The sequence below is a fragment of the Patella vulgata genome, chromosome 4 (genome assembly GCF_932274485.2).
Source record: "Patella vulgata chromosome 4, xgPatVulg1.2, whole genome shotgun sequence".
Taxonomy (NCBI): Eukaryota; Metazoa; Mollusca; class Gastropoda; family Patellidae; genus Patella; species Patella vulgata.
The window spans coordinates 72,922,453-72,938,510 of NC_065882.2; the positions used below are offsets into that span (position 1 = coordinate 72,922,453).

At 33.8% G+C, this 16,058-nt stretch overlaps 1 protein-coding gene across 6 annotated transcripts in view; it reads right to left on the bottom strand.

Moving 5' to 3' along the window:
* The window catches only part of LOC126819769 (rho guanine nucleotide exchange factor 28), a 237,406-nt gene that overhangs the window by 29,562 nt on the left and 191,786 nt on the right, over nucleotides 1-16,058 (bottom strand). For all 6 annotated transcript variants that reach the window (XM_050547974.2, XM_050547973.2, XM_050547972.2 and 3 more), the window contains 6 exons: nucleotides 8,918-8,985; nucleotides 8,124-8,176; nucleotides 6,287-6,358; nucleotides 4,925-4,990; nucleotides 1,238-1,284; nucleotides 480-571 (listed from right to left, as the gene is read on the bottom strand). In XM_050547974.2, the coding sequence (XP_050403931.2) occupies nucleotides 480-571; nucleotides 1,238-1,284; nucleotides 4,925-4,990; nucleotides 6,287-6,358; nucleotides 8,124-8,176; nucleotides 8,918-8,985 (398 nt within the window). The remainder of the gene's footprint in view (nucleotides 1-479; nucleotides 572-1,237; nucleotides 1,285-4,924; nucleotides 4,991-6,286; nucleotides 6,359-8,123; nucleotides 8,177-8,917; nucleotides 8,986-16,058) is intronic.

The following is a 16,058-nucleotide window of genomic DNA, read 5'->3' on the forward strand; positions in this document are numbered from 1 at the left end:
TGTAACTAAATCAGTTAAATTTAAATCTTCAATTGTTTATCTTCCTGTTAGCCTAGAATCACATGGCATTTAAGAACACCCATCTCAAGCTGTGGACCAAACCTCAAAATAATATGACTAACATAACTATATGTTCATTAAGACCTTAATCTTAATGAAAAGACCAACTGGGTTAATGAAGACAGGCATAAATATGTATGTCATGCGGTGTGCAATGATGAGGCCAACACTCATTTTGATTTCCAAATGTAAGGCACCTTTAATGTGCATCATATGATGATATACTATGTAGGAATCTCTATCTTCCCATTAGAATGCTTTTACTTGCAAAGTCCTTCGGCATTACGTACAAAGGGAAACAACACAGAAATCCTGAGGAACATGGGGTTGAACATGGTACCTCCCGCGCCAGCACCTCACCTACTGAGCAACTTCAATATTAGAAGAATTAATAGATGTGATGTGACCAATGAACTCACCTTGCGATCAACAGATACACTCCATGCTTCAGGATCTGATACACTTAATAATAAATCAGGTTCATCATCCAATACATCTTTTTCTGATAGAACTACAATCAAAATAAACATGGTTTAAACTTCACGACTTTTATATTAACAAACACATGGTTATCATTATTGTTCTGTGTGCAATGACAGGGAGGAGGAGGAAGAGAGAGAGAGACAGAGAGAGAGACACACACAGATAGAGAGAGAGAGAGAGAGAGAGAGAGAGAGAGAGAGAGAGAGAGGTTTAACATCCACTAACACATGGTTCAATTTTATTTCAATAATTCACTTGCGCGTAGAGGTCTTTAGCAGTGGGAGGAAACCAGAGGACCCGGAGAAAACCCACAAGGTTGGACAGACGACCCTATTCCTTGTCTCCCTACTCCTTGTCAGTACAACCCGGGAATCGAAACCACTGATAGGAAGGAGAATTTTGTTAAGGCAGTTGTTTTTTGCCCACTGTTCTTTGAATTCTAACTGCCAAAGGATCTATTTCTATATTGACAAACATATGGTTATTCCGATGGTTCTCTATGTAATGATACAGAGGAGAATTTTGTCAAGGCAGCAGTGTTTTGCCTACTGTTCATTTAACATTTTTTTTGTTTATTTCCTATGTAGTTTGGCTTATTTCCTGTGTAGTTTGGCTTGTAGGCAGGGTTGCCTTATTGGTTTTGTTTGAGGGTAGTGCAAGTCAATCAACACATTAAAATAAATTCAGTACTTACCCGGTTCAACTAATGATTCCATAGATTCTGATATGGTATCGTTTATACTGAAATGATACAAAAGATAATATATATTATATATCCGAAAATATTAGCACAAACGTAAATCTGCATCACTTTGTTTCACGGTACACGATAAAAGGATAAAAAGTATGCCAACGAAAACTGATTTCAACACTGGTTTAATAACATTCTAACTTTTCCGCTCATCTGGGGAGTTTGTCAGAAATTATGCCATTGTATATGATTGATTTGTTTACAAAACTTGATAGGCTTGGCCTTCAATGAAATCTAAATGTTCTGTTCTCAGAGATGGACAAGACCCCGTTGCTGTATTAATCACAAGACACTAAAGGGCCACAATGATATTTTACACAGAGTGAGAGTTTGATGTACACTCAAGACAAACCATGTCATTTTCCGACTAACACATGGTACAATTTCTATTTTAATAATTTGCTTGAGCAATTGAAATTAAATTGATTCATGTCAGTCCCAAAATGACCTAGTATGTGTTGAGAGGACATTAAACCCCATTTATCTCTCCTCCCAGCCCCTATTGTTTATCGGTAGGACTCGAGTTAAGGTACCTGTTTTTACTACCAAACATTAATCTTCTATAAAACACCGACTGTCTTTCATTGTCTATAGGTGGTAGTTCATCTGATTTCCTGTAGGCTCTCATTTCTACTGAATTCATCCTGTGTTTAATTGTTGTTGACATTCGTATAACTTATTATATATCCTTATATATTAAATATCATGTAAAATGTCGGCAAATTAACGTGTATTATCAGCTCTCGTCTGATAACATAGCTCAACCATTCAACAAAATATTACACAAACAGCGCACAAAGATCTGATTCTTTACATCAATAATTTTTCCAAATTTCTAAAAAAGAATTTGAAATTCGATTATTTACTCCAATAATGTTTCCAAATCTTTAAAGAAAGAATTTGAAATCTGGATTTTTACACCTCAATAATCTTTCCAAACTATCAAAGAAAGAAATCAGATCTTGTTAATGTCCACAAATTGTGGTAAATGACTCAATATTTTCCCAATAATTAATCACAATCTTCTAAATAAACTAAATCCAATATCACAACTATTTTTATCTTAATACAAATCCAATTTTTGTTTCTATGTCTTTTTGAAACTAGAACCATTTACACTGCACAAACTTTCTAATTATGAAAATGAATAATATTAACTCAAAATCCTTAAAACTTATTCACAAATTTGATGTCAATTACTGATGCTTGTGGCAATTTTTCACAAAATATTCACAAACTTTTCACAAAGGTCATAAGAAAGCACTTAAGACGAAACAAAAACTTTTGCAAATGGTCACAATGTGATCATGCCATAATGGCTACACTCTGTTCAATGATGTCAGTTTCCTATTAGGATGTGACTGTATTTAGCAAGCGATGTATCACGTTGTATCAGAATCTTCATTCTCTAACAACGGATATCTTTCAAATTTAAAGAGACGCTATTAAATTCAGCAAGATAATAAATGTAATTAACTGAATATATTAAATTCAAAACAAGACAACTGTGGTTATCAGCAAGGTATAATAATAGTAAATTCATTCTATCATCCAAAATAAGACCACACACCTACTTTCAGAGAAAGAATGAAATGGTGTTTTATGGCATGTCAGCTCCAAACAGGCTATATTGCGCCCAATATCCCTTGCTCAACTTTGTTCACCGTGGTATAATAACAGGAGATTCATCTTGTCATCAAAAATAAAACCACATACCTACTTCCACAGAAAATTCATTGAACATGTAATATCTTTGTTGAACATCCTGAATTATTGAAGTGATAGACCATCTTTAAACTATATAAACCCCTCTACACAATGTACTTAAATGGCATTATTCTAAATATAGCCAAATAAAAATCACAGTTGACAAAATCACCATTCTATAAATGGTAGGGAAAGAGGATTCAAAGATTCAAGGAATCAGGGAAGTAGGTGGTGCTTTCCCACATGACTAAGTAATAGGGTGAAAAGAGTGTATGGCTTTATTTTTTGGAACCATAAATGGCCGTAAAATGTAATATGAGTGTATATAAAGTGAATTATATTTAATTTTTAAAAAAACAATTGTAATTTGTAATCAATTATGTTCGGTGAAATATGTGAACAGTCCAAACTGAATGACAGTCATTTACGCCTGCTTCATCCATTCTAAAGTTTTTTTTATTATTATTTTATCATTTGTGAATCAGACATTACTATTTACTGTCACATTGTAATTTAGGATAGTTTTTCTCTGTTCGTTGATTTTGCGCCCGAAACGATATGGTACACGACTCGTGTACGATATATTAAAACGTTCCTTGTGTCCTAAATATTGGATATTAGGATCCCACATTTTCATGGAAACATAACAAAATCAATATGGATTGAAATGGACCAATATTGAATTCTAATTTGTGTTTATAATTTGAAATATTTTAGAATATATTGAGTTTAGAGATTTAGGTCCTTTAAGACCTGCTTATCACAAGTGACTAGTTTCCTTCATATGGAATTCTTCCGACTGATTGGGCTCCCATTCTAGTCCAAATTCTTGACTGTCATATAACTAAACTATTCGCTACTAACCCGTACCTAAATATAAAACCCCTCGGTCGCCATGTTGAATTACACTGTGTACTACACATTCAAAAACTACACGACAAATCTAAACTCGGGCACCCCAACCTTTTTCTACTTCGTAATTTTTCGTCATTTAATAAGCACTAGACAGCGACTTTAAGTTCACCATATATTCAGTCTATTATATACCAAGATAAGTCATGACACAACCATATTCTTTTTACAGATAATATCTTTAGTAGAAATCGATAGGTAGTTCTAACATAACATTTCTGTGCATTCTGCTTCTCGAGACTAATCCTGACATTTTTAAACATGTTTAACTTAGTTAAGAATAAGATAAAGAGCTGATCATTCTTCAATAATAACTCAAAACGAGATAATGTAAAATAAATATATTGAAAATTTTAGTCAAATTACATTATTCTGTAGAAAGTTATGTTTGTTTGAAGTTTGGGCAAAATACAGCATAGATTGTTTATTATCGTAACAAAGGTACCTAACAATCGAGACCAAGTCTCAATTATCTGTTTTAAACTTTTAAATGTCTGTAGTGTTCTAATCTACATAAAATCTTTGCGAACCAATGGTCCAGAGAGTTGATTATGAACTTATTTTAATAAATGTTTAAAGATACATTATGGGAGATTTGATAACGAGTTGGCAGTTCTCACTATAATAGTTAAAAACTAGATAATGTAAAGGCAATTTGCTGAAAATTTCAGTCAAATTGATCCACTATGAACCCAGAAATAAGCGATTGAAAGTTCCGCATAGCCTCGGTCATCATTACTAAAGTCGGTACGACAAAAATCATAGTCTCGATTCTCCATTTAATCGTTAAATCGAGAAGGAAAGTTTTGCAGCAAATCGGATCATAATCCAACAATTATTGCAGGCTAGCGATGACATCGAGAGTTGATTCGAGAGTGGATACGTGAATTAATGTCTAATTAATAATTTATATAACATTTCAGGCCTAAAGAAAGACCTGCAATAGGCCGATTTAGCTCTTGCATAATGCATCTTTAAAGGAGTCCTGAAGATATACATCTATATACTTACTTGGAAGGACCTATATCGTGTCCCGGACCCATCGAATCAGTTTCACTCTCCTCATTAATAGCTTTACTGAAATAGAAAATATTCATTTTTCAAAAATAGGATACAATTTAGTCGATACATTTTGAGTCTAACATTAAACAATATCCATTTCATTAGCTCTGACAGTAAGTTTTGAGTCTACTCTTCTCTGAATTCAAATTGCTAATGTGTACGCAGTCGAATCTTTGCTTTTCGTCCCTTCCAAGCGCCAAGCTAAAGTTATTGACCTGCAGCAATTTTTTCATAGTCACATGTGAAATGCGAGAGCTGGGACTTTTGCTCATACAGTAACGTTCTAGTCTACTCATCTCCGAATTCCAGCTGCCAATAGCTGGACCTCAGCTTTCCGTTCCATCCAAACACCAAGCTAAGGTTATTCATTAGGCACAAGTCTTAATTCAAGAGGGGAGAATTGTACTCAGACAGTAACATTAATGTCTGCTCATCTCCGAACTGCAATTGCCAATGTCTATACAGGTGGGTCTCAGTTTTCCGTCCCAACAAAACGCACAGCTCTATCAAGCTGTTAAGTAGTGCCAAATAAAGTGTACAAGGCATGGTATGCATACTCCAGAACAACGACATCAAGTTTACATACATAACTAAAAAATTTCTGTTGTAATTTTAATTGACAAAGCAGAATCTATGGAAAGCAAAATAAATTAAATTCAAATTTCGTAAGCAAGAGGGCAATAACTTAAATGGCAATAACTCAAACGTCGTAAGCAAAAGGGCAATAACAGTAGCACATCCATATAACTAAAGATTCAAATGTTAGGCCTATAAATAAAGTTCAATATACATTATATTTAATAATCAAAAGGAAAAACAATGATCCTGTTCTAAATGATATATCAGTTAATAAAATGTGATTAAATATATATATAGCTTTGTATCAGGACACAATATGCCCTAACCACTCGACTACCACAGTCTGATGCCCTAACGATTCGACAACCACAGTCTGATGCCCTAACGATTCGACTACCACAGATTCTGTTGCCCTAACTATTCGACTACCACAGAGCCTTTAATTATCGCGAGTCTAAAATGTTTTCAAAGCAGGATTTCGGCAGTGTCAAGAGAGAGAAAAATTGGATTTAACGACACAAACTAAGTTATTTCGGGACTAACATATGGTTCAATTTATTTCAATGTTTCTCTTGCGTATAGGTGTCTTTAGCTGTGGGAACGTATCAGGGGACTCACTAGGTGTGAAGTAGTTCTGTGTGTTGTTTTTCTTATAAAGTTATAATATGGACTTTTCAAATCAGAATTTCTGCAGTGTCCCTTGGGTTTTTTTTATATATAATATTAACTTACTGTAGAAGAGACGAAGAGGTAGTAGATAGCTGTGAATATAGACTGGAGTAAGAGGGAGGGGAACCATAAACACTGTACAATTAATATAAATATACATGCTGTTATTCTTTAAATAAATAATATACAAGGCAAAATTATATATACACAGGGATATTCTAAATATAAAGGGGTGTATTAAATATATATATGTACATATACATAGGGGTGTTCTAGTAAGGTAAGATCTGAAAGTTCGTGAATATCTTTGTTTTTGAAAAAGTTCGAAATTACAAATGGATTTCAGATTAGTAAGACATTTTTTTTTCTAATAAAGGTGCCACTGGCTAAAGTGTAATTAAGCTTTATCCCCAAAACTGGTCATTCCTGTATGTCCAGAGATGCTAATCTAGCATTAACTTTGAGTCCTTTAGTTAGCTACTCATTACTAACTTTCAAATCAAACCTTGTATAAATTCTGAAAATAATTAATGCAATTCATTGAAGCTACTAAAAGTGCACTCGGATTACATAAAAACATCATTCATACAAAATTAACAGTGCTCCAGAGAACCGGTCAAAGATAAGAAATGGGCTTAAAAACCCCAAATCTAATTCAGTGACTTTCGTTTGTGTAGTTTTTGTGTAATGAGAAGAATTTTGCCCTGACAGCATCTTTATCATCTAGGTTTTATCATATTCCAACAGCCACAAAGGGATCTTTAATGTTCATGACAAGACCTTCTATTTGTTACCGTATAGGAATGGCGCTTAAACTCTCAATTGGGTGTTGTCGGCACAATACTTTGGTCGTTTTGAGAATAACATAGTTTTTGTGGGGTTTTTTAACTGACAAGTTCATTTCCCCTCTTTTTCATCAAATTCTAATTTCCTAGGGTTCTTTTATTTGCACCCCCAAGTAGGAACAGGGCTTGAGAAATCCCAATGTTTTTCTAAGCCTTGGTCCCGAGTTCACAAAAATTTCTCTAACTTAAGTTAAGAATTGTTGTTTTAATGTATCAAATATATCAATAAGAAACTATGTGTAAAGTTTTGTGTTTCTGGATTAAAGATATTTCTCATAAACAGTTATTGAAAGTTGAGTATATTCTTAACTTAAGTCCAAGAATGCTTTGTGTACTCCGGCCAGAGTGGATTTGGAACATTCTTGTCATGAGTTCAGTGCACTACCCCATCCCCAGTTGATGGGTAACCCCACAAAGTATGAAAAGTGAAACAATGTATTTACTATCAGACTAGAATATTATCTGGAGCACTGACATACCAAAATAATATAGCACATCATAAAAATAAATTATTACATAAAACTAAGACTAGTTTTGTCGAGCTAAGCAGTGCAAAGATATGTATATATTTAATTCTAGGTTTAACTGAAACTAAATAAGTAGCTTATAAATGAAATATGATCCTGGGATAAGATAAAGGGTAGGTCTGATTGTAGGATGGTCTCATAAATCTGCTTGGTATATTGTTTGGAATGTCTGTGTAATTTTGTATGTCTTAACGACTGGTTTGTCTTTTTATGTTTATGCATTGTGCCATCCTTCGGTATTTACTATTACAGCGGATTTATTTTCAACATTGGAAAATTGAATTTTTTATGGTAGATTTTCTGGTGCTTTGCATTTGATTTGATCTTGCCTACATTAATTAATCAGGTATACACAGATTTTAGTATATATATATATATATATATGGTGCACATTAAGGGACGTGTGATCAGCTGGAACATACAGTTAATATAATATAATTAGGTGAGGGTGGGGAGGTGTGATCATGCGTGAGGGTGCAAGTGATGGTGGGAGGGGGTGGGCCATGCTATATAATATAATATTGTTACCTGTTGGAGGGTAAACTGTGTCTATGAGGTATAAAGGGAGCTGTACTCGGTGCCTGAAATATTATAAACAAGTCATCAACATCCTACTCCCCTTGTATACCATCCAAATAAGTCCAAATTTGTCCAAATCTACGAACAAATTTCTACTTAGCAAAAGCCACAATCACTAACAGTGTGTACAAAGTTTTAGATATATCTTGAATGGTTTATGGGATATGCTCTGGAATAAAATATTGTATATCAAAATCAAACTTGTTTCGAAAGAAACACAAAAATTATCAAAAGCCAGAATTTCTATTAATAGGCTTATGTGTGTACAAAGTTTCATAAAGATATCTGGAAACAAAACCGGGACAGAAGAAAGCATGGAGCCCATTAGAGAATCCCTCCTTAACTTTGTTCGACATCGGGGTAACAACCAACATCAATATTTCACTTGTAGTTTAATAATAATCAATATAATAAGGACTTATTTTGTTGAATTTTCAATAAGTCTTAAAAATATGAAATTTTCCAATCATCACAAATGATCATTAATGCTAGGTTTCTAATGTCATGCGATGCGTAAACGAAAGGATTGTCTCTATTGAGTCCACGATCTGGTATGTGCAGATATGTTCCGATACGATCAACATGATTGCTACGACTGACCTCAGTATATGATAAGACCTGATATGATCACCACGATTAATACTACGATTTCAATCGTAGCACGAATCGTGATAGTGGGAACCAAGCATTACACAATTTCCTAGTTGCTCAGATGTAGTGACAGAAATTAAAATATATCTTACCGGAGTTCTGACAGGAGCAGACACTGATCTTTTATCTTTAAATGAATGGGATGGTCGTAAACCAGATCCTGAAAAATAATAAATAAATACAATATTAAGACAAGGTTCTACAAAGTGAAACAAGGGCCAGAACTCTAAAAGTAATTAACAGAAATGGTTGAAATAAAACAGGCTTCTTCATCTCACCAATGTAGACAAGATATGTAAATTTCAAAACAATCGGATGATAAATGAAGTGAGGAATGTTCACAAGAATGTGTGGACAACAGACGGAGGGGATGACAATATACAACCACCTTTCTATGCGGCCGTATAAAAACTATATAATTAATAAATTATAACCAATACATATTCTCCATTTAAAATCATTGAGGTACATTGGTATTCAAATTCCAAGAGTTGCCAAAATTACTATTTTACAATGAGCCGAGTGGCTCAGTGAGTAAGACAGGCTTGCTAATCAGGAGTGCTCAAATTCGCTCCTGGCATTGTCTGAGAAAGTTCCCCAGGATTTTCTGGCTCGGTTTCCCCTTGTCATTAGCCCAGCGGTGCAAAAAAGTAGCACATTAAACCCTATTTCATTTTCTTTACAATGGCGGAAATAGTTCCAATGGACGAATGTCAGGGAAACTTTCTTTTCAAGTAAAATCCCAGTAAATTGTAATCACAACAAAGTGTAAGTAATACAAAGAAAATAGCATCAGATTAGGTTGTGATTTTTTCTATTAATCCAATGATCATTAGGATTTTCAATAACCTGATCATCAATGGATCTCAGCTACTCTGACCAGCAAAACATCTAATTGACCTTGATGACCAGAGCACTTGATGACCCCGATCAGCAATACACCTTAAATAACTCAATTCTCAATACAAATCCCGGTACTTACGTTTACATTTACTACGTTTCCTACTTAAACTATTTGTGAACATTGCTAGATACATGATTTATATATTCATATCCTGGTACCAATATAAACATCAACGTGACCACCGCAAGACAAGATATTCAATGATTATTATCCAGTCATCCTAAATATATTCAACTTTTTAACTCACAACACACGGTAAAATCACTATATTCAATGATTATTCCGAACAATAGTCAAAAACACTATATTCAATGATTATTCCGAACAATAGTCAAAAACACTATATTCAATGATTATTCCGAATAATAGTCAAAAACACTATATTCAATGATTATTCCGAATAATAGTCAAAAACAATACATTCAATGATTTTTCTGAATAATAGTCAAAAACACTATATTCAATGATTATTCAACTATTTTAACTCAAAACCGAGTAACATCAGGCTGCAAATAATGCATATACACCACCTTCAAACTCTTAATACAAGATATTCAAGGATTATTATCCATTCATTCTGATAATATTCAACATTATTACACAACACAAGATAACAGTCACAGTCTCTTTCAAACATTAAATCTAGATTCCGTTTATAGAGAATTGAAATAAATTTAAACATTTCAAATTTTGAAAGTTCTCAAAAATGAGATGTAGTTTCAGCTAAGCACAGAACAGAAACTAAGCCTGTGTCATCTCAAACAGTAGAATCAGGCTCTGAATAATAGTCAAAACTCTTTCAAACAATAGATGAACATAGGTTCAGTTTGCAGAGAATTAAACAAATTTAAACATAACAAATTTAGAAAGTTCTCTATTTTTCGACAAAAGACTGAACATAAACTAAGCCAGTTTCATCTATTGCCACGAGGGTAATGAACAGACCAGCCGACATAAACTAAACTAGTTCCATTGTGTGATACAAGGAACTTTCAAGCAGACGTTCAACATCTGAAGTACATCATAATAAAATAGACATTTTAAAAAGTAAAGTAATGATTTTGGGGAGTGCTATGATGAAAGATAGGAGCTGCCAAGACGTATTATGTAAGACAGAGAACATGTCAATATATATAAATAAACGGATCATCAGCACAAACCCAGATATAATTATAATTACGTTAACGATGTGAATGAAATTAGTTAGCGAAAGACTACTACTAAAGAACTGTTTGCACTGAGTTCACCTGTATCACCTCGATTATGTCTACGAATTATGTCTACGCCATTCATATGATTTAATTCTGGCAGCCAATCAGGTTCTTCCTTGTTTAGTCCTAGCAACAGTTAATTGGGTCAAAGTCAAGCGAATTATATTCTGAAGGATGATCATTTAATTGGATTGAAAACTTTAAACTCGTCTAACAGAACAAAACTGAACACCCCACCACCTTCTGTGAGAACCCCTGGGAAAATAGTTTTCTTGTTTATCCAGAATAGTAAAACATGCACAAAAAAAGTATTGACATCTATGGCTTAAGTAAAAAAAACGTTTTATGATGACATCCACAATATTTTTGTTTCCCATATTTGTCAAGAGCCATCACCATACTATGGGCATGACAATTATAGTACCAACAGCCTAACAAATCATCTTTAATCTCATGTTAATTTGACTATACAGAGCACAAGTCAGACCATTCTCAAAAACAACCCCCAACAAATTAAGAATCATAGACATTATTTACCTATAGCGAGAAATATTCCAACATCACTTAAGCACGTCCAATGCAAAGGCATTGTAACATCGTCTTTTCTAATTAGCAACATCATAAACCATCAAGGACCACATCCCCATAACATCTGATGCTGTTATAATAATTTCCTTACTTTATACCCCAATAACGCAAAGTTTCCACAAGGTCGTGTACCTGATAAATGGTGTCAAAAGTCATCATTTCTTCATAAAAGACAAGTTTACGAGTTTTCTCTTAGATATACCTGATAAAAATCATACCAAACAAAATCTTTCACACGAAAAGTCGAACAATTTAATCGGTTGTATACAAATATCAGAGGACAAAAACCTATCGTAACCTAGTTGTATATAAAATCCATATCTAGATATTAAGTCAGGGGAGGTTACTGGGTGTTAACGACACGTAATTGCTGTTTTGAATTCTATTTATATCTTAAATACACTTAAGAGACGGGTCGACCTTTGATGCTAGAATTTCATAACAAAAGGATAATGATTGCTCTGATAAACTTGTATTATTTCCCAAAAAATTCCTTCAATAAACAATTTCTTAATCACAATACATAAACAATTTATAAATTGAAAAACAGGAAAATAGATTTTGACCCATGATAATATCTATAATTGTAAAGGTTACAGCGTACAAAATTAAAATTAGTGTAAAAGTAGTATTTTACTTTGCACTATGGGGTTTAATGTCCTATTTTTCTGCACCAACAAGACTATGGCTTATTGAGTAAGATGTTGACTCGCTAACCTGGGGGTCTCATGTTTGATCCTTGTGGTGGCCGAGAAATTTCATCAGGATTTTCTGATGTGGTTTCTCCTTGTCAGAGGCGCAGGACGGAGGGCCTGACAAGGACAGCTGTCTAGTCATTTCGGTGGGACAAAAAACGAGGTCCCGTGTATACATTGGCATGCACATAAAAGATCCCTTGGCAGTTGGAATTCAATATAAGAGTAGGAATGCAGTATCACACTCGGTGGAAACGGACGTTGTGCCATACGAATTAAAGATCATATTAACCCAATCGTCTTGGTTCAGATACTGGAACAAGACTTAAAATATCAATAAATATATAAAATATTATATCTAACCTCTAACAAACATTTTAAACTGATCTCAATAATAAACATATATCCAATCACAAATCATTTCGATTGTCTCCCTTTACAAATATTTCCACTTAATTTCCAAATACCACTATAATAATCCATATACGGTAATTATGTTAAGTTTAAAACTGAATCGATCCACGTCCATTAATTGTTCTGATATCTCAATTCACATATATATCCACCTAATTTCCAAAAAATAAGAATTTACGCAATAATACATACGACTATAGTCTCTACAAGTCTGTCTTTAAATCGGATTGGATCAAGTCCAGTACTGACGATGATTAACACAAAGACCCTTCCTTTCTACCTATATATACGATACTTGACAAATAGGTAAAACTATATCTTTATCAACAAGATAATTTCATAAATGTAATTTCTGGTTAATCAGTTATTTACAGGAAGGCAGATGACATGTTTGTAGATAAGATAACAGGTAAAAAGTCAATGAAAAAGAAAATGAAATAGGGTTTAATTTCCTACTTTTCTGTACCGACCGGCACTAATGACAATAGCCATACACTATGCAGTGTGCTATGAGGGAATTTTTGCCCAGACAGCAGCACTATGGCCTACTCTTATTTCAACTCTACACAGAATCCCACCTGTCAAGGGTTACTTTATGTGTGTGGCAATGGGGCTACCAATATGTCTATCAGATCAACAGACCTTTAATGATAACTTCTTGTAGAGTGAGAGAGAAGTGTGATTTAATTATGTGTATTTCAATAATTTGATCACATGCAGGGATCAAGTTGCATCATAAGTTCTGTCAATGAATCAACTGGCGTAGTTTCAATTCCATGGTTGTATGTGACTAGAAGAAGTGTAGCCTGTCCAACCTGGGTTTTCTCCGGGTCCTCTGCTATCCTCTCACTGCTAAAGACCCCTACGCACAAGCGAAATATTGAAATAAAATAGAGCCATGTTAGTCCCAAAATGACCTAACTTGTGTTGAGTGGTCTTTAAACCCCATTTCTCTCTCTCTCTCTTGCATGCAGAGGGTCTTTAGAAGTCGGAGGAAATCAATGTAACTAGGAGAGAAGCCATGGGAATAGACAGGTGACCACCATTTTGGAATATCATGTGACATCTATGATTGCCTAAGTCAGCTAAGGCAAATTAGATATAATAGGTGTGTCCATTTGTGTTTTGTTTTACTGCCCTGAAAAAAATCAACTGAACTAAAATAAATTTTTTCTGGCCTCAGATACGTATCATGTGAAAGGCGTCAACTGTATTGATTGTTATCATGAGAAATTGTTAGCATATATAAGAGGGAGAGACAGGTGATAGTGTTTTATATGTAAATATATAGGTAAACATATATCACAAGGTGGTTGATAAATATACACATATCTTATCCTAATAACTGTACATTGATCTGGTACACAAACATTGTCCACACCCAATAACGGTCGAAATTATGGTCAATTTAATAATCATTTTGGGCTCATTTTTTTGAGAGAGAAAAAAAAGAAAGAAATAGGGTTTAACGGCCACTTCATAATAACTATACATTTCGGGAATAACATATGGTTCGAAATTATTTCAATAATTTGTTTGCGTCTTGACACTGTTTTTGTCTACTCTTTTTTTGATTTCAAACTCATAGAATTCCTTTACATGCACGACAAAGTGACACCCGATTTTTTGTTCCATCCCAATTACTAGGCACATATTCCGTTTCAGCACCCAATGACAATGGGTTTAAGGTCATATGTTCTTCCCTGATTGAGCCAATGAAGATAGAAGACTAGAAAAATCCCAAATGTTCTTCATAAATCCCCCGCTGTGATCCAAAAACATATTGTAAACTTTTGATACGAATGGTGATTAGTGTCTGAGTGTATAGTCGACAGATTCTGATCGATGGGTTGATTTTTAAAGACATGTCTCATACATTTATCGAACAAGCCAATAATTTATACTAATTATGTCACACATCTGAACGGTCAAGGCTGAAATTTAGTGTAAAAAAAACGATTATCGTTTAGTAAAAGTTTTGAGTCCTGTAAGCAAACTTTTAACCCATACTTTTTTTCAGGAAAGTCATCAATTCTCTAATATCCATCTTTTAAAATTTAACTGATCAGTATCTTTAAAGATACATTATGCAAGAGCTAAATCTGCCTATTGCAGGTCTCTCTTTAGGCCTTAAATGTTTCTAAATTATTAATTAGACATTAATTAACTTATCTAGACCATAATCAACTGTCGATGGCATCAGATTTCCCTGATATTAAATTGATTAGAACAGTTCAGCCCTATTTTGATTTAAGCTAAAAATGGAGGAGCGAGACTTAGCTTCGAACAACCAGTACGGTGGTTGAAATTATTGTCAAACCTTCAAAGGCTAATATCTTCGCTCGCAATAGAGTAATTTGAATGAAATTTTCAAATTATTCATTTTAAATTATCTATTTTTGAACTATTATAAAAAGAATGGCTAGCTCTTCACCTAAATCTTACATAATGTATCTTTAAGTTGGATGAAAAATTTAGATAGAGTTGGTCATTCTTGCAATAATAGTTTAAAAATAGATCATGAAAAATGAATATATTGAAAAAGTCACTCAAATTACTTTATTCTGAGCAAAATTATGAATGTTTGAAGTTATGACAATATATAGTGTAGTCTTGATTTTCAAGTACCATTGCCATCATAATATAAATAGTTTTGATTTTCCATTGTAATCTTTAACAGCCGACACTTTCTAATCCACTTAATATCTCAGCAAACCGATGACCTACAAAGTTTATCATGGGGTTTGTCGTGTGATTTGGCAGATTGAGCTCTTACATAATGTATCTTTAATGAAGAAGAAACTTTGTATATGAGAGCCATGATTGTAAATGAGTATGGCACTTGCTCATCAATGTTAGGTTCTCACTATCATGATTCGTGCTACAACTGAAATCATGGTTTTAATTGTGGAGTAATTGTGGTGATCCTATCAGGTCTTATCATATATTGTGGTCAGTTGTAGCAATCGTGTTGATCATATCGAAACATATCCGAACATAACTGCACATACCAGATCGTGGATTTAATCCAGACAATCCTATCGTAACCACAACACTTTACTTCAAGACAGACCACTCGCCACGCCTCCTCCCCCTTTAAATAGACCATATTAACCATAAAGATGATGTAGATATGACACTTATGGGAGGTTTGGATTTTATAGACCATAAACTATGACCATTAGGTATTTATTATGGTAAGTATGGTAAACAAATGATGAAAGATAAACATTTATTATGGTATATATAATATAGGCACACACAAAGAGAGGCCTGATAAAATGAAGAAAACAAAAGGTGATAAGCAATAGGGTGGAACACCTACCTAGAGATATGGACATATGACCTTAGTACAAAGATCAACTGGTATAATCTTGTCATTTTTATAAGTTATCAAATACTTTCTATTATGGGAATTCTA